Here is a 23,959-nt window from a genome sequence, read left to right as displayed (position 1 = left end):
ATTCTGGAAGATGGACATGAATCCAGACCCGACAGCCTTAAAGAAATGGACAATCCTAGCAGTGCTCGAAGCATTGAATATTCTGGATACCAGCTCTCCAAAGTGCTTGGGGAAGTTGGTATTTAATAGGGATTGTATCTCGGCTGATGATCTCGCTATCTGGAGAGCATAAGTCTCTCTAGCGGATGTCAACGTGTCCTGTTTTTGAAACAGTAGCGCCTTTAGTCTGCTCAGCTTGTCATAATTTACATTAATAGTATCTATGTGGGGCCACATGTCAGATACTTTTATCTCTCATGTGGGGGAGAATAAAACATGTCCGCAACATGTAACGACCTTCGAGACCGAGATTGCATAGGCAATTCCTGGTCGCAAGCCGCAACAACTTTGATCGCTCAGAACCACATAACTTCCATTGGAAAGTACATGAAATACCAGTTGAATCAAGGGGACGGGAGTACCCTTCAGAAAACAGGCCAACTTTGCGACCCCCGCATTGCAAAGGCTGTGAAGGAACACCTGCTTACATATCATTGAATGACTAACAGTAGTCTCACATTCACTTCCACTTAGAAAAACCTCTGTATAGCTGTTCAAACATTTATAATCAAAGGGCAGCTCCCACTCTTCCTTAATATAGCTATCGCCTAGTTGCTAGAACCTGCCCACTGCAAGATGTTTCAAGCAATTCGAGAAATGAAAGGTTGAAATGGGCAAATTAATTATGCAGCGGAAGGGGCCAAATTGTTGAAGGACTCTCTGCTACCATGAAGGGCAACTTATCTAACTTCTTAATATGAAGCATGGTGAAACTAGCTTTCCTTTTAGTCATTGTCTGCTGTTCCCTGGAAAGATTAAAAGCAGTGAACAATTCACTACCTTTAATATACTTCCATGGAATGCAGCCATTTTTCAGTGTCTGTAATGTCCATGATATTAACACGACATGTCTGTCTGAATTATATCAATAGCAGACGACACAATGTTGGATAGTGAAACTGCTAAAGCCTCCTCTAAGTTTTCCTTTTCTAATTACCTCAAACCCGCAGCAGCTTCCATCTGCGAAAGTTTCCAGATTTCAATATACATAGCACACAGGAACCTTTTAGAGTGCTGTTTCCTAGGACCTAGCAGAAAATCCTGCAAGTCTACATTTTCAGAAAGAGTGTTAAGATGTTTCTTAACTGCGGCTAACATGTTAGTTTGTACCCATTGTTGGCTCAGTTTACCCACACTGTATGTTGTAACTATACCCGTGTGTTGACCTGATACAAAGCAAGGGTCTTGCCTGTTAACTGTAAAACCCCCGGAAGTGTTAATAAAACGTGCTTGACATCTATTAGTGTCTATTGGCCATATTAACCACCCACCGGGACTGGAAAGCAAAGAATTATAGGTACCAGCCTTAACCATTGCGTCTAGCGTTTCCTCAGTGATATTGAGGAAATATTGCCAGTCATCAAACTTTGCTGGTGTGGGGATACTGGGTGTGTTCATGTCTTTAATTTTCACTAACCCCAGACAGGATGTCTGTTGAATACTGTCATTTAAAAAGATCATTTGTACAGGAATTAGGCATGCTCTAAATGAAGCTTCCTTACCCTGTATTTGCAAATTTTGTGTGCCCCGTACAATTTCTAAGTCAATCGTGTTCTTCCAGTATTCGTAACCTTCAACTGCAAGCCGGAAACAAAAGGATCTGAATAAATCAGTTTCGTGTTTGTTAGTAAAATCTTCCTAATTTGTGATGGAGGTAACTTAAAATAATATGACTCCGCATTTTTTGTGTCATGCCCAGTGAAATATGTAACTTTATCTGAATAGTGCTTTGGGCTCCCCACTGGTGGTGTTGAACAGTGTTCCCACTGTGTGTAGTTCAATACTGGCCGGTGTCTAGTGGCACGGTGTAGGTAGTAATGTCCCCAATTGTTATAACAGAACATTTCCCCATAATTCATTGTATGTCCATATACATCATCACTTTCAAATACTGAATAGTCTTTCATTTCAGTTAGCATTGAATCAACTGTTTGGACATCCCAATCATCAGATACAACATCAGGTGTAACCACATCAGTCATAGATATTTTGAACACATATGGAATTTGAATGACCTCAGTAGGCCCGTATATATCAAAGGGAACATTGTCCCACACAATCCCATCAGGAATCGGTATTGCTGAAATGTTCACAAGGGACAAGTCTCTTCGGACCTTATGTGAGGAATGTTATGGAGTTAAGACTTCATCCACAGGCTCGACAGAGGAGCCTTCAGGAATGTAATGACCATTTATAAGCAAAAAGAAAACAGTCACAAAACCAACCCAAAAAATAATGCAGTAAATGTTAAACAGAACCATAAATAGTTCCATGGGTAAATTAAATAGTTCGTTTTAAGCCATTGATACAGCTTACGTGTTTTCGAAACATTGTCAGTCATAATAATAGTGGATGAGTCTGAAGAAAAATCATCAATGTCTACGAAATAGCCAGAGGCAGTCTCTGCAAATGCTGGAGCCGGTGCATTACTTGTAGATTGGTCCACTACATGTGGAGGCTCATGGTAGACCGTGTCATCAGTCTGTGTAGTGTTAGTGTAAAAAACAGCCAAATCTTGGACAGGTGTTGTCATTTAAGTGGTAACTGGAACTAGCTAGAGTTTGTTTTCCGCCCTCCCCATGGTTGAGGAGGTCTCTGTGACAGCACTGGACATTGTTGCATAGTCCGTAGTAGTGTTGTTCATTCTACTATGTAGAGGTATGTCCCATTGGGTAGTGAGAGGGGATCAGGAATTACCCAAAGTAGCTCTTGGTCTACTGTGAAGGATTGGCCACATGGTGAATTTTGACGTCATCAATGGAAATGAATCTGTTTGTTCTGGAACCAGGCAGTGGTGGTAAGACGACAGTTATGGTACCTTGAATTCCAAAGACCGGGACAGGTGCTCTGTATGATTGACTAAATTCCTTCTTCACAGCGATCTTCTCACAAACCAGATCCCCAACTTTAGGAATCCAGCCAGTCGAAGTTTTTGCTAAATACCTTATTCCTAAATTGGCAGCACTGGTAGATGATTTATCATCACAAAATTGCTGAAGCTCCTGTAAGACAGTGAGACGTTCATTTATGTCAAATGGTGTTTCTGCTGCCACCAAACCAGAGCCATCAAGATATGGGACATGCATAGGTATCCCAAAGAGAACCTCGTAAGGAGTGCATCCCCCCCAAGGACCGTCTTGGCAGATTATTCAGTGCTCTCTGGACCCCATATAGGTGATGAAGCCAACTGCGGCCTGAACCTAATACTCAAGCTGTTAAGTACCTCTTTAGATCACGGTTTCGCCTCTCCACAACCGAATTTCCCTCAGGATGGTATGGTGAGGAGTAATGGAGTTCAACACCCACCATCCCCATGGTGTCCTTGAATGCCTTAGAGGCAAATGCAGGGCGCTAGTCCAAATGGAATGCTGCAACCGCATATTTACCGATAAAGATAAAGCAAGTCTTTTATAACAGTTCAAGCGTCAACTGACCCCTGCCGCCATACCCACAGGAATCTAGAGCAAGAATCTACAGCGACTAAGATGTATTTGTATGCACCATCAGGTTGGAGTGGACCACAGTGGTCCAGGCACACACATTGTAGTGGCCTGCTCTACACTAAGAGGAATGTCTGTGGTGGGCGTTAGATATTGGAGCCTTTTATCTCACTGGCAAATGTCACAACAAAGGACATACTTTTTTGTCCGTCAGCATAGACCAGGCCACCAGAAGCGTTTCTGTAAGAGTGTTATTGTGGCCGAAATACCAGCATGCGCAGAAGCGACACCCTCATGCGCTGCTTTTAGTAGATCTAATCTCTGGTCTTCGTTGGGGATCACTCGATCTCTAACCTCAGGAATTGTTGCGTAGGCAATATTCTGTGCACTGATATGATAGGAATAATTTGTAGGGTATCCTTTAGGGAGGGACATGCCTTCAGCCAAAGCTTTCACTGCAGTCAGTATTTCATTATCCAATCTCGTCTGTGAACGAGTCACTGCAGCCACAGAAGCCGTAGCTACTGCAGATTTGGCTGCTTCATCAGCCAAAGTGTTGCAGATAAAGGGGGTGATTCTAAGTCTGGCGGGCGGCGGAGGCCGCCCGCCAGACTTCCCCCTCCAAAATACCGCTCCGCGGTCGAAAGACCGCTGAGGGTATTTTGGGTTTTGCACTGGGCTGGCGGGCGACCGCCAAAAGGCCGCCCGCCAGCCCAGTGCAAAACACCCTTCCCAGGATAGCCGGCGGAGTGGGAAGGTGCGACGGGTGCAGTTGCACCCGTCGCGAATTTCAGTGTCTGCAAAGCAGACACTGAAATTCTTTTTGGGGCCCCCAGGGGCCCCGCGACACCCCATACCGCCATCCTGTTCCTGGCGGGAGAACCGCCAGGAACAGGATGGCGGTATGGGGTGTCAGAATCCTCATGGAGGACTCATTTGGGCAGCGGAAAACCGGCGGGAGACCGCCGGTTTTCCACTTCTGACCGCGGCCAAACCTCCGCGGTCAGAATGCCCAGCGGGGCACCGCCAGCCTGTTGGCGGTGCCCCCGTCATTTTAGCCCTGGCGGTCTTGGACCGCCAGGGTTAGAATGACCCCCAAAGTGTACTCCTTCACGTTGATGGCCCAATGTATGTACTACATGGAAACACTGTAGCTTATCCTTAAGATCAGCCACCCTCCCCCACAATGTTTTGTGTTTTATGGTGTTCCCTTTGGAATCTCTAAACCAGTTCAGCTTCCAATGATTAAGATAATCATTGTATGACTGGACGCAGTAGTACGAGTCGCAGACTATTAAAGTCAGGCATCCTGGCTCTGTGAGTTCTAGTGCTAATATAAGAGCTTTAAGTTCAGCCAACTGAGCTGTGCAGTCCCCTAGGGTCTGCGTGTAGGTGTTGTGAGGGTGGAAGACTCCATCCTTCATCACTCCGCTCACGGCTGAGCAAGTGGCTGAGTATTGATGTTTGGTACCTACAGCTGGTTGTGCTGAACCATCAGTGTAGATGACAGTATGGTATCTGTCAAGTGGCAAGGTATTTAGAGGAGCGGTGTACTCCTGTTCATAATGGAGAAACTCTTGTGTCTGAAGTTTTGAATCAAAGATGCAATTAACATCAATGGCAGTCAGGGACGTTGCCTACTGAATCCAACGTGGATGTAATGCTTTAGCGTTGGGACCGCTTGCTTTGGTGACAGCCTCTAAGGCCGGCACCGAGGTAACCACAATAATGCATTTCCCTTGGGCAATGGCCTCTCCTTTCTGACAGCCATTTGAACTGCAGTCAGAATCTTTTCTGTAGGTGCAAAACGTTGTTCTGCATTTGAGTATAAATGTGATTTATATGCTATGGGTACCGTGTTGCCTTCATTGAACGTGACATAAGTAAATCTAATGGCACCAGCAATTATTCTGATGACCAAATTTGTTTTATTGTCACGTGTGTGCAAGTGTTTAGCTTCTAGCATGTCCTGTTGCAATTCCCTAAGGATGCATGTGTGCTCAACTGTCCAGTGTCTGCTTGAAAAGTTTGGCAGTATCAAGTCATAAAGTGGCTTGATACGCTGTGCATAGTCTGTGTAGGAGGCTGGCCTGGCTTGTAGTGGGTACCAGAGGTACTTACACCTTGTGCCATGTCCAGGTATCACTTATTAGTGTAGAAGAGGTGTTTCTAGAAGCTTAGGCTGATAGAAGGTTGTTATGGCAAAGCAGCTTAGGCTGAACTAGAAGACATGTAAAGCTCCTACTATACCACTGGTGTCATGCACAATATCATAAGAAAACACAATACACAGAGTTACTAAAAATAAAGGTACTTTATTTTTATGACAATATGCAAAAAGTTTCTCAGTGAGTGTGAGAAGGTAGCCTCTTTCTAGCCTTGTTACCCCCACTTTTGGCCTGTTTGTGAGTGTATGTCAGGGTGTTTGTCACTGTTTTCACTGTCTCACTGGGATCCTGATAGCCAGGCCTCAGTGCTCATAGTGAAAACACTATGTTTTCAGTATGGTTGTTATGTGTCACTGGGATCCTGCTAGTCAGGACCCCAGTGTTCATAGGTTTGTGGCCTATATGTATGTGTCACTGGGACCCTGTCACACAGGGCCCCAGTGCTCATAGGTGTGCATGTATATGTTCCCTGTGTGGTGCCTAACTGTCTCACTGAGGCTCTGCTAACCAGAACCTCAGGGGTTATGCTCTCTCATTACATCAAATTGTCACTGACAGGCTAGTGACCATTTTTACCAATTTACATTGGCTTACTGGAACACCCTTATAATTCCCTAGTATATGGTACTGAGGTACCCAGGGTATTGGGGTTCCAGGAGATCCCTATGGGCTGCAGCATTTCTTTTGCCACCCATAGGGAGCTCTGACAATTCTTACACAGGCCTGCCACTGCAGCCTGAGTGAAATAACGTCCACGTTATTTCACAGCCATTTTTACACTGCACTTAAGTAACTTATAAGTCACCTATATGTCTAACCTTTACCTGGTAAAGGTTAGGTCCAAAGTTACTTAGTGTGAGGGCACCCTGGCAATAGCCAAGGTGCCCCCACATTGTTCAGAGCCAATTCACTGAACTTTGTGAGTGCGGGGACACCATTACACGCGTGCACTACATATAGGTCACTACCTATATGTAGCTTCACCATGGTAACTCCGAATATGGCCATGTAACATGTCTATGATCATGGAATTGCCACCTCTATGCCATCCTGGCATTGTTGGTACAATTCCATGATCCCAGTGGTCTGTAGCACAGACCCTGGTACTGCCAGACTGCCCTTCCTGGGGTTTCACTGCAGCTGCTGTTGCTGCCAACCCCTCAGACAGGCAGCTGCCCTCCTGGGGTCCAGCCAGGCCTGGCCCAGGATGGCAGAACAAAGAACTTCCTCTGAGAGAGGGTGTGACACCCTCTCCCTTTGGAAAATGGTGTGAAGGCAGGGGAGGAGTAGCCTCCCCCAGCCTCTGGAAATGCTTTGTTGGGCACAGATGTGCCCAATTCTGCATAAGCCAGTCTACACCGGTTCAGGGACCCCTTAGCCCCTGCTCTGGCGCGAAACTGGACAAAGGAAAGGGGAGTGACCACTCCCCTGACCTGCACATCCCCTGGGAGGTGTCCAGAGCTCCTCCAGTGTGCTCCAGACCTCTGCCATCTTGGAAACAGAGGTGCTGCTGGCACACTGGACTGCTCTGAGTGGCCAGTGCCACCAGGTGACGTCAGAGACTCCTGCTGATAGGCTCCTTCAGGTGTTAGTAGCCTTTCCTCTCTCCTAGGTAGCCAAACCCTCTTTTCTGGCTATTTAGGGTCTCTGTCTCTGGGGAAACTGTAGATAACGAATGCATGAGCTCAGCCGAGTTCCTCTGCATCTCCCTCTTCACCTTCTGATAAGGAATCGACCGCTGACCGCGCTGGAAGCCTGCAAACCTGCAACATAGTAGCAAAGACGACTACTGCAACTCTGTAACGCTGATCCTGCCGCCTTCTTGACTGTTTTCCTGCTTGTGCATGCTGTGGGGGTAGTCTGCCTCCTCTCTGCACCAGAAGCTCCGAAGAAATCTCCCGTGGGTCGACGGAATCTTCCCCCTGCAACCGCAGGCACCAAAAAGCTGCATTTCCGGTCCCTTGGGTCTCCTCTCAGCACGACGAGCGAGGTCCCTCGAATCCAGCGATGCTGTCCAAGTGACCCCCACAGTCCAGTGACTCTTCAGCCCAAGTTTGGTGGAGGTAAGTCCTTGCCTCACCTCGCTGGGCTGCATTGCTGGGAACCGCGACTTTGCAGCTACTCCGGCCCCTGTGCACTTCCGGCGGAAATCCTTCGTGCACAGCCAAGCCTGGGTCCACGGCACTCCAACCTACATTGCACGACTTTCTAAGTTGGTCTCCGGCGACGTGGGACTCCTTTGTGCAACTTCGGCGAGCACCGTTTCACGCATCCTCGTAGTGCCTGTTTCTGGCACTTCCTACTTGCTACCTGCTTCAGTGAGGGCTTTTTGTCTTGCTCGACGTCCCCTCTCTCTGCAGGTCCAATTTGCGACCTCCTGGTCCCTCCTGGGCCCCAGCAGCGTCCAAAAACGCCAAACGCACGATTTGCGTGTAGCAAGGCTTGTTGGCGTCCTTCCGGCGGGAAAACACTTCTGCACAACTCTCCAAGGCGAGAGGGATCCGTCCACCAAAGGGGAAGTCTCTAGCCCTTTTCGTTCCTGCAGAAACCTCAGCTTCTTCTGTCCAGTCGAAGCTTCTTTGCACCCGCAGCTGGCATTTCCTGGGCATCTGCCCATCTCCGACTTGCTTGTGACTTTTGGACTTGGTCCCCTTGTTCCACAGGTACCCTAGATTGGAAATCCACAGTTGTTGCATTGCTGGTTTGTGTCTTTCCTGCATTATTCCTCTAACACAACTCTTTTGTCCTTAGGGGAACTTTAGTGCACTTTGCACTCACTTTTCAGGGTCTTGGGGAGGGTTATTTTTCTAACTCTCACTATTTTCTAATAGTCCCAGCGACCCTCTACGAGGTCACATAGGTTTGGGGTCCATTCGTGGTTCGCATTCCACTTCTGGAGTATATGGTTTGTGTTGCCCCTATCCCTATGTTTCCCCATTGCATCCTATTGTAACTATACATTGTTTGCACTGTTTTCTAAGACTATACTGCATATTTTTGCTATTGTGTATATATATCTTGTGTATATTTCCTATCCTCTCACGGAGGGTACACTCTAAGATACTTTGGCATATTGTCATAAAAATAAAGTACCTTTATTTTTAGTATAACTGTGTATTGTGTTTTCTTATGATATTGTGCATATGACACTAAGTGGTACTGTAGTAGCTTCACACGTCTCCTAGTTCAGCCTGAGCTGCTCTGCTAAGCTACCATTATCTATCAGCCTAAGCTGCTAGACACCCTATACACTAATAAGGGATAACTGGGCCTGGTGCAAGGTGCAAGTACCCCTTGGTACTCACTACAAGCCAATCCAGCCTCCTACAGTGAGTACCTTCAGTAAGAAGGTAAGTACTATACACACTTTATATGTACACAAACCAAAATTAGGTAAGTAAGAGCAAGAAAAGTAATGCAAACAGTGTAGAATTACAATAGGTTGCAATAGGAGCACATAGGTATAGGGTCAACACAAACCATATACTCCAAAAGTGGAATGCGAACCACGAATGGACACCAAACCTATGTGAGCTTGTAGAGGGTCGCTGGGACTGTAAGAAAACAGTGAGGGTTAAAAAAATAGCCCACCCCAAGACCCTGTAAGGTAGGTGTAAAGTGCACCTACAACCCCCAGAGAGCACAGAAGTCGTGATAGGGGGATTCTGCAAGGAAAACCAACACCAGCAAAGCAACAACAGTGGATTTCCGGACCTGAGTACCTGTAAGACAAGGGGACCAAGTCCAAGAGTCGCGACAGTGTCGAGAGTGGGCAGATGACCAGGAAATGCCAGCTGAGGGTGCAAAGGAGCTGCCACCAGATGGAAGAAGCTTGGTGTTTTGCAAGAACGAAGAGGACTAGGAACTTCCCCTTTGGAGGATGGATGTCCCACATCGTGAAGAAGCTTGCAGGTGTGTTCCCACGCAGAAAGACCGCAAACAAGCCTTGCTAGCTGCAAGGGTTGCGGTTAGGGTTTTTGGATGCTGCTGTGGCCCAAGAGGGACCAGGGTGTCGCCACTTGGATGAGGAGACAGAGGGGGCGCCCAGCAAGTCAGGGAGCCCTCACAAAAGCAGGCAGCACCCGAAAAAGTACCGGAACAGGCACTTAGAAGAGGAATGAACCGGAGTCCACCCGAAGTCACAAAAGGGAGTCGCACGACGCCGGAGGACAACTCAGAAGGTTCTGCACTGCAGGTTAGAGAGTCAGGGATCCAGGCTTGGCTGTGCACGAAGGAAATCCTGGAAGAGTGCACAGGAGCCAGAGCAGCTGCAAATCACACGGTACCCAGCAATGCAGTCTAGCATGGGGAGGCAAGGACTTACCTCCACCAAACTGGGACTGAAGAGTCACTGGACTGTGGGAGTCACTTGGACAGAGTTGCTGAGTTCCAGGGACCACGCTCGTCGTGCTGCGAGGGGACCCAGAAGACCGGTGATGCAGTCTTTTGTTACCTGCGGTTGCAGGGGGAAGATTCCGTCGACCCACGGGAGATTTCTTCAGAGCTCCTGGTGCAAGAAGGAGGCAGGCTACCCCCAGAGCATGCACCACCAGGAAACAGACGAGAAAGCCGGCAGGATGAAACGATACAAGGTTGCAGTAGTCGTCTTTGCTACGTTGTTGCGGTTTTACAGGCGTCCTGAGCAGTCAGCGGTCGATCCTTTGGCAGAAGGTGAAGAGGGAGATGCAGAGGAACTCCGGTGAGCTCTTGCATTTGGTATCTGAAAAATTCCCCAAAGCAGAGACCCTAAATAGCCAGAAAACGAGGTTTGGCTACTAAGGAAGGAGGATAGGCTAGTAAGAAGGGTAAAAGCCTATCAGAAGGAGTCTAAGACATCACCTGCTGGTGCTTGCCACTCAGAGCAGTCCAGTGTGCCAGAACACCTCTCAATCCAAGATGGCAGAGGTCTGGGGCACGCTGGAGGAGCTCTGGGCACCTTCCCTGGAGGTGCAGGTCAGGGGAGTGGTACTCCCCTTTCCATTGTCCAGTTTCGCGCCAGAGCAGGGATGGGGGATCCCTGAACCGGTGTAGACTGGCTTATGCAGAGATGGGCACCATTTGTGCCCATCAAAGCATTTCCAGAGGCTGGGGGAGGCTACTCCTCCCCAGCCCTGACACCTATTTCCAAAGGGGGAGGGGGTAACACCCTCTCTCTGTGGAAGTCCTTTGTTCTGCCTTCCTGGGCCAGGCCTGGCTGGACCCCAGGAGGGCAGAAACCTGTCTGAGGGGTTGGCAGCAGCAGCAGCTGCAGTGAAAACCCCGGAAAGGCAGTTTGGCAGTACCCGGGTTCTGTGTTAGAGACCCGGGGGATCATGGAATTGTCCCCCCAATGCCAGAATGGCATTGGGGTGACAATTCCATGATCCTAGACATATTACATGGCCATGTTCGGAGTTACCATTGTGATGCTGTACATAGGTATTGACCTATGTACAGTGCACGTGTGTCATGGTGTCCCAAAACTCACAAAGTCCGGGGAATTTGCCCTGAACAATGTGGGGACACCTTGACTAGTGCCAGGGTGCCCACACACTAAGTAACTTTGCACCCAACCTTCACCAGGTGAAGGTTAGACATATAGGTGACTTATAAGTTACTTATGTGCAGTGGTAAATGGCTGTGAAATAACGTGGACGTTATTTCTCTCAGGCTGCACTGGCAGGCCTGTGTAAGAATTGTCAGATCTCCCTATGGGTGGCAAAAGAAATGCTGTAGCTGGTACCCCAATACCCTAGGTACCTCAGTACCATATACTAGGGAATTATAAGGGTGTTCCAGTATGCCAATGTGAATTGGTAAAATTGGTCACTAGCCTGTTAGTGACAATTTGTAAAGCAGAGAGAGAATGACCACTGAGGTTCTGGTTAGCAGAGCCTCAGTGAGACAGTTAGGCATCACACAGGGAACACATACATATAGGCCACAAACTTATGAGCACTGGGGTCCTGGCTAGCAGGGTCCCAGTGACACGTAACAAACATACTGACAACATAGGGTTTTCACTATGAGCACTGGGCCCTGGCTAGCAGGATCCCAGTGAGACAGTGAAAACACCCTGACATATACTCACAAACAGGCCAAAAGTGGGGGTAACAAGGCTAGAAAGAGGCTACTTTCTCACAGGGGACACCATTACACACGTTCACTACACATAGGTCACTACCTATGTATAGCGTCACAATGGTAACTCCGAACATGGCCATGTAACATGTCTAAGAACATGTCTCTAGCACAGTACCCGGGTACTGCCAAACTGCCTTTCCGGGGTCTCCACTGCAGCTGCTGCCAACCCCTCAGACAGGTTTCTGCCCTCGTGGGGTCCAGGCAGCCCTGTTACACCCTCTCCCTTTGGAAATAGGTGTGAAGGCTGGGGAGGAGTAGCCTCCCCCAGCCTGTGGAAATGCTTTGATGGGCACAGATGGTGCCCATCTCTGCATATGCCAGTCTACACCGGTTCAGGGATCCCCCAGCCCTGCTCTGGTGCCAAACTGGACAAAGGAAAGGGGAGTGCCCACTCCCCTGACCTGCACCTCTCAGGGGAGGTGCCCAGAGCTCCTCCAGTGTGTCCCAGACCTCTGCCATCTTGGAAACAGAGGTGTTGGTGGCACACTGGACTGCTCTGAGTGGCCAGTGCCAGCAGGTGACGTCAGAGGCTCCTTCTGATAGGCTCTTACCTCTCTTGGTAGCCAATTCTCCTTCCTTAGTAGCCAAACCTCGTTTTCTGGCTATTTAGGGTCTCTGCTTTGGGGAATTCTTCAGATAACGAATGCAAGAGTTCACCAGAGTTCCTCTGCATCTCCCTCTTCACCTTCTACCAAAGGATCGACCTGGGCTGTGCTTATAGCCTTGGGGTAAACGGCAAAAGCATTTTTGTGAGTCAAATGAGAATGCACTCAGGTCCCGACTTTCATGTGCTAAGTTCTGGCAGAAAAACCCATTAGAATTATCTAACGTTGTTTTATATTTTTTACACACTATACTGTTTATTAGTGCCGTGCTATGTGAGTTTTGTATAGCATATGTACGTGTATGACTATTTAAATGTCTGTAATCTATGACTATTCTGTAGGAATGGTCTGGCTTTGCAACGGGGAATAACAGGTTATTCATTGTAGATGTACAGGGCTCAATTACTCCCTGGTACTCGAGCTGAGTGAGGATCTCCCTCACCTGAGCTTTTGCTTCATGTTTAATAGGATATCATGGCTGAGGTTGGGGTGTAGACCTAATAGGAATTACATGACAAGGAGAGTCCTTGTCCCAACCTACATATTTACGGTATAACGCAGGTGCCTGCGCTAAAGCCCATTCAACAGCATAGGCTTGTTTTTCTGCTTCTGGAACAAGATTAGAGAAAGTAGGCAAAATGACATCTTCCCCATCAGGGAGCTTACAGACCTGCTCAGGTGGCCAGTCTCTTTCCGCCAACAGGATATCACTATTAAGTTCACCCCAGAATATCACACCATTGCGCTCTACGTCTCCACTATTTGAATTTTTAAATCATAAACCCTGTCGGGTGGGAGAGCGTGGCCGTCTGCAGTCTCAACTGTAATAAAATCGCTAGTTGCTGTCGCATCCAGACGATCTTTCAGACTCTGGTGACATATCGTAACCTCTGCTGCGCTGTCTAACAGTGTCACTGCCCACGTCTTGTTCTTCAACAATGTTCTCAAGTGTACTGGCATTTTTAACTGACAGTGCTGCCACCTTTTTCATTTTAAACTGTGGCTTCTGCTGAGGAGTCTTTTCTTCTTATTTGACTGTAGACTATGTTAAGTCTTCCTTTTGTTTCACATATTCAGGACATCGATCAGGACGGCCCCCTCTCTCGCTACGTCTATCCAGTGCGTCCTGAAAGGAACGAGAGGGACGTGAATCAGTATGTCTATCAGGAGTTTTTATATTTTCCCTATTTTTGAGATTGTATCTCCTTTTGGAGTTCTCCGGGTGTGGAGAATCAGTTCTCTTATTTTGTCTATCCTTAAATTCTTTTTGTTTTCCCAGCGCTTTTTAGAGCCCTCTTGTGCCTGCTTTGTACCTTCCTTAGGGATGGTACTTTGTAATTCAAACTTCTTTGGTTTGGCTCCCAAACTATCCCACCCTATACTAGTATAGGTGTCAGAAATTATTTTTAGTAGCTGTCTCTCCTGTTCCAAATATGGAGTTTCTCGGAGGTGCTGGCGTATAGCCAGTGCTACCACTTCCCCTTTAATGTTACTGAGTATTATTGAGGAAACTGCGTAAAAGTTACGCATTAATTTCATCCCCAAATCAAAGGGTGGTGCAGCCCCATGCTCATTCTGCATTTGTTTTAACACTTCCGGTAAATTGGCAAGTGTCGGGGTACCATGTGTGGTAGCATATATAGCAGCAAAGACTGTACCCCATGTGACGCACTCATCAACCGAGGGAACCATCCCAAAGGGCACGCACATTGTGAGAAGTCTATGTTTTTCCTGTGGTCCCGTATGGGGAAACACAGCTTCCAGCTGGTTTGTTTTCTGGGCTATCCAGAAAGGTATTTTCTCTCGTTTTGTCGGTATTTTACCCGTGATAGCATGCACTGTTTGTGGATTAATCCCAGTAGGCAATTGGTATCCACCAGGTGCTGGTGGAGCTGGACGCGCTGGTGTTGTGTTCAAAGTTCGCATTATGAACTGGACTAGTCATCTATAAAGTGTTACTAACTCATTATATGAATTTCGCAGATCTGCTATTGGCATATTTTGTATGCCTGGGTGAGGTGTGTATGTGGCAAACATAGGCCACGTTGGTCCATCATTACTTAAAGGACCTAGTCTCACTCTTTGTAATACATGTGGTAGGGCACCTTCAAACCAGGTCTGATGCTCTTGGTATGTGAGCGATATTTCATGATACTGGTATGCCTGGTACCGTTGAGGTACGTTGGCAATTTTGTATGTGTGGAATGTATGTGTTCTTTGATTCACCTCAGGAAAGGTGACGCAACAGTAAAATGTTTCTGTTTGGTATGCTTCATTAGCTTCTATTATAAGAGTAACATCCCCACCCTCTTCTGCAAAGCCATGTTCTAGTAGGTGTTGTGTTAATGCTTGTCTAGCATTCTCAGGAATTTCTATGGCGTTAGCCATATTTGTAACATTGGTCAGAGAAACGCAACACCAAATGGGGAGTATAGTCCTTTTATGAGTTCGAGCTCGAACAACCTATAGCCTAATCAGGTGTTATCTGTTCAGCTGAGGAGGATCTTCCCAAAGACCACGGAAGACTCCTTATAATGGTACTTAGGGTACCTGTTGTCTGTGAGACAGTGATAGTTAGGGTATCCGTAAATTGTGCCTAAACACCATCGTTGGTGGCACCATGTCGTAGTTTGGACTCTTGCTGCAGGCAAGACTGCTGGTTTAAGGATGACAGTACTTATGTGTGTAGGTGACTATGCCTATCCTACAACAAGTTGCAGCTGTCCCCAACCATTCCGGCCCACTAGCAGCACCTCACCAAAAACCCAAACAGTAAAAGGTGATTTGTGTCAGCCTTTACGCATGGGCTCGAGAGTAGTGTCCTGGTTAAACGGAGATTACCCCTTTCTCACAGATGTATCATGTCTCATCCAAACACAGGTAATAACGAAGATGCAGTAAAGTTTCAATAGTTTTTATTTAACACAACTGCAATCTGCGATAAGTTGCATGGGCTGCAGTGATTAGGATAATGAACAGTGCAAGAAACAGAATTGTAAAAACAAGAGTCATTATTACAAAGACCCCCAACATCTTGCAATAACATGAAAAGATATAAAGTGTATAGTATGTCAAACCTAATCTGCCAATGTCATGTCCATGAGAGGAGCCCCCGACCCTCGTTACCTTGGAATTAGGTCTCTATCTCAGACTCCGCAGGAACACGAAGACTGAGTCAGCGTCAAGACAACGTGCAGCATCGATATTAGAGATGGAGGCGATGCCCTCTGGTCGGAATCCCTCTGATTATCTGTCTCAAGTGTGGTGTATTTATACAGATCTACTTGGACTCCTGACGTAGGTGTGTTCCAAAACAATAGATAACAGGCATGCTTGGGGTGGCAATTAATATAAACAATTCCCTCGAAAGCATGAAGAGGGAAATCCCTAAATGTGAACACCTACAGTTTGTTTGTCTTTTTTGATTTTGACGCCTTAACGCGGTGGCACTGATAATGCAAACCATAACAAGTGGCCTAACTATAAACAAGGCAGTCATCTTAGAAGAATTCAATAATTAAATGGGCTAAGACAGAGCAATCTAAGTAGGTTAAAAGTCACTGGGTGACGGGGACACAAGTCTCCAAGCAAATGGCTAAGCTAACCCCTGTTATCTCATTAAAACAAACTAGGATTCACTACACCAGCAGCAGCACCACCACCACCACCAGTGGGCAGCCGTCCGAGGTTGCAGGGGATGGGCAGGAGCCTCCCCCCACCACCACCACCAGCAGCAACACTACCACCAATGAGAAGCCGTAACCACCGGCGGACAGTCTGTAGACCTGCCTCCATGGGCTGTTGTGCAGCCTGCCCCCTGCAAATCCTCTGGGTATGACACCCAGCTGAGAGACTGTGACCTAGCGCTCCCCAGGATCAGAAGCACAGGGCACGACGCCCCCTCCAGAACCAGTGGGTATGACACCCAGTCGAGAGACTAAGGCCTTGCACTCACCAGGACCAAGCACAGGGCATGTTGCCCCCTCCAGAACCAATGGATTCGTTCCATCTGGTGGCTGAAGTGTCCCCCGGTACCCGTCCCCCTGGGGTGCCTGCCTATTTTCCAGCTGATGCCCCTGCAGTGTTTTCTCCATGTAGGTGGAGGAGACCGGTGGGGCCTTGGACTTTGTCATGTGGCCCTGTGGCCCACGCACATTGAGGACTGGGCAGTTGTAGGAGGCTGGCCTGGCTTATAGTGGGTACCTTGTGGTACTTACACCTTGTGCCAGGTCCAGTTATCCCTTATTAGTAGATTAGTAGTGTTCTAGCAACTTAGGCTGATAGAAGTAGCTATAGAAGAGCAGCTTAGGCAGAACTAGGAGACATGCAAAGCTCCTACGATACCACTTATATCACTTAGCACTATATCATAAGAAAACACAATACTCAGTTACTAAAAATAAAGGTACTTTATTTTAGTGACAATATCCCAAAAGTATCTCAGAGGATATACTCCCTTAGGAGGTAAGTAATATACATGAAATATACACACAAACCAAAATCAGGTAAGTAAACAGTTAGAAAAGTAGTGCAAACACTGTAGAACACAACAGAATACAATAGGAGACAATACGCCAAGGGGCAACATAAACCATATACTCCTAAAGTGGAATGCGAACCACTAATGGACCCCAGGCCTAGTGTAGTGTGTAGAGGGTTGCTGGGAGTGTAAGAAAACACTAAGGGTGTCCAAGATACCCCAACCCAACACCCTGAAAAGTAGGAGTAAAGTTACCCTATTACCCCAGAAAGACAGTAAAGTCGAGATAGGGGATTCTGCAAAGACAACAACTGACTGCAAAGCACTGAAGACAGATTGCTGGACCTGAGGACCTGCAAAGGAAGGGGACCAAGTCCAAGAGTCATGCAAGTGTCCGGGTGGGGCAGGAGCCCACTAAACCCCAGATGAAGGTGCAAAAGGGCTTCCTCCGGGTGGAAGAAGCCAAAGATTCTGAAACAACGGAAGGTCCCAGGAACTTCTCCTTCGGTCAGAATATGTCCCACGGCGTGCTGGAGGATGCAGAGTTGTTACCACACAGAAAGACTGCAAACAAGCCCGGCTAGCTGCAAGAGTTGCAGTTAAGGATTTTGGGTACTGCCAGGGCCCAGGAAGGACCAGGAGGTCGCCCCTTGGAGGAGGAGAGAGGGGGTGCTCAGCAATACAGAGAGCCCACGCAGAAGCAGGCAGCACCCGCAGAAGCACCTGAACAGGTGTTCAGAAGATCTGAGCATGGCGGTCGTCTCAGCACAACAAAAGAGGGTCCCACGAAGTCGGAGTCCAACTCAGTGAGTTGGACAATGCAGGACGGAGTGCTGGGGACCTGGGCTAGGCTGTGCACAAAGGAAGTCTTGCAAAAGTGCACAGAAGCCCTAGCAGCTGCAGTTCACGCAGTACACAGGATTACTGTCTGGCGTGGGGAGGCAAGGACTTACTTCCACCAAATTTGGACAGAAGGGCCACTGGACTGTCGGGGACACTTGGATCCAGCTCCTGTGTTCCAGGGACCGCGCTCATCAAGATGAGAGGGGACCCAGAGGACCGGTAATGCAGAAGTTTGGTTCCTGCGTTAGCAGGGGTAACATTCCGTCGACCCACGGGAGATTTCTTCTTGACTTCCAGTGCAGGGTGAAGGCAGACAGCCCTCAGAGCATGCACCACCAGGAAACAGTCGAAAAAGCCGTCAGGATGAGGCGTTTCAATGTTGCTGGTAGTCTTCTTGCTACTTTGTTGTGGTTTTGCAGGCGTCCTGGAGCAGTCAGTGTTCAATCCTTGGCAGCCGTCGAAGAGGGAAGTGCAGAGGAACTCTGGTGAGCTCTTGCATTCGTTATCTGGTGAGATACCCACAGGAGAGACCATAAATAGCCCTCAGAGGAGGATTGGCTACAAAGAAATGTAAGCCACTCAGAGGTCTCCATTGTGCCCTCACACCTCTGCATTCAGGATGGCAGAGGTCTGGGACACACTGGAGGAGCTCTGGGCACCTCCCCTTGGGAGGTGCTGGTCGGGGGAGTGGTCACTCCCCTTTCCTTTGTCCAGTTTCATGCCAGAGCAGGGCTGGGGGGATCCCTGAACCGGTGTAGACTGGCTTATGCAAGGAGGGCACCATCTGTGCCCTTCAAAGCATTTCCGGAGCCCAGGAGAGGCTACTCCTCTCAGGCCCTTCACACCTATTTCCAAAGGGAAAGGGTGTAACACCCTCTCTCAGAGGAAATCATTTGTTCTGCCCCCCTGGGACTGGGCTGCCCAGGCCCTGGGGGGCAGAAACCTGTCTGAGGGTTGGCAGCATCGGTAGCTGCAGAGAAAACCCCAGAGAGTTAGTTTGGCAGTACTTGGGCTCTATGCTGGAGCCCCGGGGATGCATGGAATTTCATGATCCTTGACATATTACATGGCCATGTTCAGAGTTACCATTGTGACGCCACATATAGGTATTGACCTATATGTAGTGCACGCGTGTAATGGTGTCCCCGCACTCACAAAGGCCGGGGAATTTGCCCTGAACAATCTGGGGTCACCATGGCTAGTGCCAGGGTGCCCTCACATTAAGTAACTTTGCACCTAACCTTCACTAAGTGAGGGTTAGACATGTAGGTGACTTACAAGTTACTTATGTGCAGTGTAAAATGGCTTTGAAATAACGTGGACATTATTTCACTCAGGCTGCAGTGGCAGTCCCGTGTAAGAATTGTCAGAGCTCCCTATGGGTGGCAAAAGAAATGCTGCACCCCATAGGGATCTCCTGGAACCCCAATACCCTGGGTACCTCAGTAACATATACTAGGGAATTATAAGGGTGTTCCAGTGTGCCAATCAGAATTGGTAAAATTAGTCACTAGTCTGCAGTGACAATTTTAAAAGCAGAGAGAGCATAAACACTGAGGTTCTGGTTAGCAGAGCCTCAGTGATACAGTTAGGCACCACACAGGGAACACATATAGGCCACAAACGTATGAGCACTGGGGTCCTGGCTAGCAGGATCCCAGTGACACAGGCAAAAACATACATACAAGTACAAATGGGGGTAACATGCCAGGCAAGATGGTACTTTCCTACAGCAGTGTCCCTTGAACTGTACATATGTATATACTTGTAGATTAAATGTTCATATGTTTACTGTATTTATATTATTACACTCAATTTTCATATTTTTGTGTTGTCCCTGCATTATTCCTGAGAGGTACGGGGTCAATATGTTTTCTTACTGCATCTGCTTGTGTGTATAGTGTTGGAGGTGGGGGTGTGTGTTGTGCATGTGTGTGTCACTCTCTTTTTCCTCCCCCCCTCCCCTGTGGGCTAGGCCGCTGTACACACCGTGGTCGTCTTCGCCGTCATTGGTGTTCGTGGTGGAGCAGGACGTAAAATATCATAGGAAAGATTTGCAGCTCGGGATCCCTGAGGTCTATTCCCGACAGGCTTTTGCTGTCGTTGGTGCCGCCCCAGAAAAGGGGGTGGTTTAAAGGGTCATAATATGGTGGGCGGAACATTGACTTCAGCCTGGTTGTAGGCGGCTACCGGCGTGGTGGCTATTGTTTCCGCCCTGGCGGTTGGTGTGGTAAAGTGGCTGTCTATCTGATATCTTTCCGCCATGGTCATAAATTTACAGTAGTTACTGCCAGCCTGTTGGCGGTATTACCGCCACTTTATCACCAACCGCCAGAGTTGTAATGAGGGCCTGAGTCCTATTCCATATTGTACTCTGTGAGGGAATTCACATATGGCGTGCAAGACACAGTGAAGAAAATTGTACACAAAATGGTGCCTGACTTGATTATAGACTTGGAATGCCAGCAAGGGCTCTCGTCTGAGAGGAGAACTGAACATAAATGTCTCCTAAGGTGTGGAAACAAGCGACGAGGGGGAGTTACAGTGCTGCACACCCTAGGAATTAATTTATAGTGACCCAGTTATAGTACTACCCAGATCCTTTAAAATGTGCATTGGCAGGTAAAGGTAGCTTAGTCAGAAATGCCGCATGAGGAGCCATAGATAACTTGCCCAGGGGTAATAGTAGAGGTGAGTTGTGGTCTACACAACCCACAAGGACACTGCAGAAGGGCAGACTTACAATGGTGGCTAGGATGGTTAGTGAAACAGGGCTCCACTTCTCTTTAGAATCAATGGCAGAACTTGGTTTCTCATCATCAAAAAAGTCAGCCATATCATTGCTGACATGGAAGTAAGGTTCTACAAGCTTTTTCATCCATAATACTTAAGAGCACAACAGTAGTTTAAAAAAAAACCTCAGAAACCCTTACTTTAGAACATCACACTCTTGCAAAGTTGTAAGGGTCAAACCATGGGGCCAAAAAAAGGGAGATGGTAGGGGGAAAGTGGAAAAGGAAGAGGTGATGGGCAACAATAAATGATACTACAGAGGCTAATTGGAACTAATTTACATTATCGTTAGAAACCTGAAACATTATAGAGGACTTGATCCTCCTAAACTAAGTTGAACACATCTGCACACCTTTGTCCTTAAGAACCCCTGTAGGAAACCCCCTTAGCACTTACTGTCCACAGTAAGGTTGATGCTTTCCTCGCCAGTGAAAGTGTCATCGGTAATCGATATCTCAACCTCATAAACGCCTTCGTCAGAGAGTTGAAGGTTATGAATCAGCAGCGAACCATTATCGAAGATTTTAATTCTGTCTCTGTATTCCAAACGGAGGTTCCCGATGACTTCTGAGCCGATGGACTGTACCACAGTGATTGGTCTGTCTCGCTTAAGCTGCCATTTTACCACTGGTTTATCAAAACTGGAACTTGCGTATTTCACTGACAGCATTGCAGGTTTACCAACTGTGCCATGGATCAACACAGCTGGGCTTGAAATATTAACAGCCTCCACCACATCTAGAAAAAAACAATTTCACACTATTATTTTTTGTCTCATCTTCCACTCTAAAAAATACCTACTCATCGTCTGCTCTCCCTAGCACTGCTTGTCTATCTCACCCCTCCAAGTGACAGGCTTTAACAACAGAAAAGTCCAATATAGGTCTTTGAAGAATATGACATGGTAGCGTGTGCAGTACAAAACCATGACTTATTTCCAAAAAAACACTATGGATTACCCATCATGTCTTTTCACCGAACTGCAGCTGATTAAATTCTTGTTGTAAAATATCGTAAAATATGTGAATACAATATGTGACCAATGTGTCATTTGATAATCTTTTGTTACTTCTCCCTGTCTCCTCAGTGACTGCCTGTCTTCAAGGTATGGAGTTGAGAAAAGAGGGGGTGGACTGAAAGGGAGAAGGAGCAGACTGTGGAGAATGGGCAAAATGAAGAAAAAGCAGGACGTTTGAGTTAAAGCAGGCAGGGTGACAGGAAGGCAGGAAAATTCTAATCCACCTGATATACCTTCATAAAAAAATTGTTGTTCAAAGATTTCCATTTTTCGATTTGCATTTTTGGATCATTAGAGAAGTAATTTAGCTTGGGTAGATATTGCTGATCAGGGCCAAAATTTTCTGGATGTCATTTTAAAAAATGGTTCATATGTTGCAGTGAGTATGTGATATTTCAGGAACCATGAGACCTACGTACTTCATTTTGGTGTCAAAACATAGGTTTTAGGAGTCAAGTAGTATTTTAGAAATAGAAAATGACTCCTCAGAACAACCCTTTTGCCTTTTTTAAATTTGGCGGAGGTAATAGAGGAAAAAGAGACATATATAGAAATTAATCAAATAATAATGTTTTCAAACCTTTTATGTATACATCAAACAATGTTTATGATCTGAATGTGAAAATAAATATGTTTATCAGTAGTTTTAGAAACATAGTTGACTATTTATTTGTTTTGGCTATCGCTCGTGGTACATTTGCAGAATGTTGAACATTTGAGAAGAACATATCGACAGGGACATCTTTTGCAGCACAGGTTTTGAAAGTACATGTACGTGTAAGTTCTGTGTGTAGAGGATTTAGAATGTTTGTAGGTTTTAGCCCCCCATCAATATCTTCCAAACCAAATTCACATGAATCTTTCTCTACATATGCATGATCCAAAACATTTACACATATTCTGATCAATTAGAACGCCCTTTTAATGCGTCCATGCACAGAATATGACATCGGTAGAAGGTCACGTAGCGGGACTGATCTCTTGGAATTACTGTACCAAATATCATCAAATGCATGACAGTCAGAACTCATTTTATACACACACACAAGGTATTTTTCTGTCTTTGCAGTCACATTCTTCTTCTGTCTCAGCAAATCCTTTTAGAATCTTCACAGGATCAGCAGTTAAAGCTCCAATCTTTGATCCAATTTTGCTCATTGTGTCATCCCCCGTAAGAATATGTGCCTTGATAAGAACACTGGGCACCTCTGGGTCAAGTTTCTTGCACAGAATATAAAGCGGTATTAAGTGTCTTTTTCGCCTGTACCATAACATATCCATAACTCTGACAACCCTTGTTTTACTAACATTGCAACAAATCTAAGTAGCACAATAATAACATCTGTGTCATTTGACAGCACCATGATTCGATTGGAATCATTTCGAACAGCCCAGTCAACATGTGGCACAGCACAAAGGTCAGCTTCCTTCAATTTGCTGTTAAGTTCTTGAACAATATAGCCCATACCTTTTGAATATATCTCTACGGACATCAAATCCTTAAACTCTACCATCATTCCACTTGCAATAATTGGATATTCAGTGTTCACTGAAGCATCAGCAATGCTTTGGCGAGTTAACATCTCCATCTTGTTTGCTGTTGATGACCAGAATTTATCAAGTTGCACACGTATAGGTGTCAAATTTTTGATGCAGGCAAGGTCAATTGTTCAACTTGTAGACATTTGTCTGATTCTCTCATATTCTTTGACAGATAGTTCAAGATAACTGTCAAAGACAATATACAGTTCTTGCAATGTGTACACTGACTTTGATATCTGTAGAACAGTCTGAACGATCTCTTTGACGTTTTGCATTGATGAAATCTTGACCATTCTCAATTGTGACATACAGGCCCTCATTACAACCCTGGCGGTCGGTGATAAAGTGGCAGTAATACCACCAACAGGCTGGGGGTAACTACCGCAAAATTATGACCATGGTGGAAAGATCTCAGATAGACAGCCACTTTACCACACTGCCAGTGCGGAAACAACAGTCACCATGGCGGTAGCCGCCTACAGCCAGGCGGAAGTCAATGTTCCGCCCACCATATTATGACAAAACATTCCGTCACCTTTTCTGGGGCGGTACCAATGACAGCAAAAGCCTGGCAGAAACGGACCTCAGAAGGGATTGAACTCACCTTTTGAGACACAGGGAACAACCACAACGCCATGGAGCCCGAGCTGCAAATCTTTTCAATTATATTTTATGTCCTGCTCCACCACAAACACCGACGACGGCGAAGACGACCACAGTGACTACACCTGCCTAGCACACAGGGGAGGAAAAAGAGAGTGGCACACACACACGCACAACACACAGCCCCACCCCCAATACCATATACACAATCAGATGCAGTAAGAAAACATAATAACCCCGTACCC

The 23,959-nt window shown here is 46.7% G+C and overlaps 1 protein-coding gene across 1 annotated transcript in view; it reads right to left on the bottom strand.

Moving 5' to 3' along the window:
* HEPACAM (hepatic and glial cell adhesion molecule) overlaps positions 1-23,959 on the bottom strand; it is a 329,463-nt gene that overhangs the window by 247,444 nt on the left and 58,060 nt on the right. Inside the window, exon 2 of the mRNA XM_069224517.1 lies at positions 20,948-21,289. Within this exon, the coding sequence (XP_069080618.1) occupies positions 20,948-21,289 (342 nt within the window). The remainder of the gene's footprint in view (positions 1-20,947; positions 21,290-23,959) is intronic.

This window comes from Pleurodeles waltl, chromosome 3_1 (assembly GCF_031143425.1).
Source record: "Pleurodeles waltl isolate 20211129_DDA chromosome 3_1, aPleWal1.hap1.20221129, whole genome shotgun sequence".
Classification (NCBI taxonomy): domain Eukaryota; kingdom Metazoa; phylum Chordata; class Amphibia; order Caudata; family Salamandridae; genus Pleurodeles; species Pleurodeles waltl.
The sequence above is the reverse complement of the archived record's forward strand: the minus strand, read 5'-3'. Positions and strand labels throughout refer to the sequence as shown.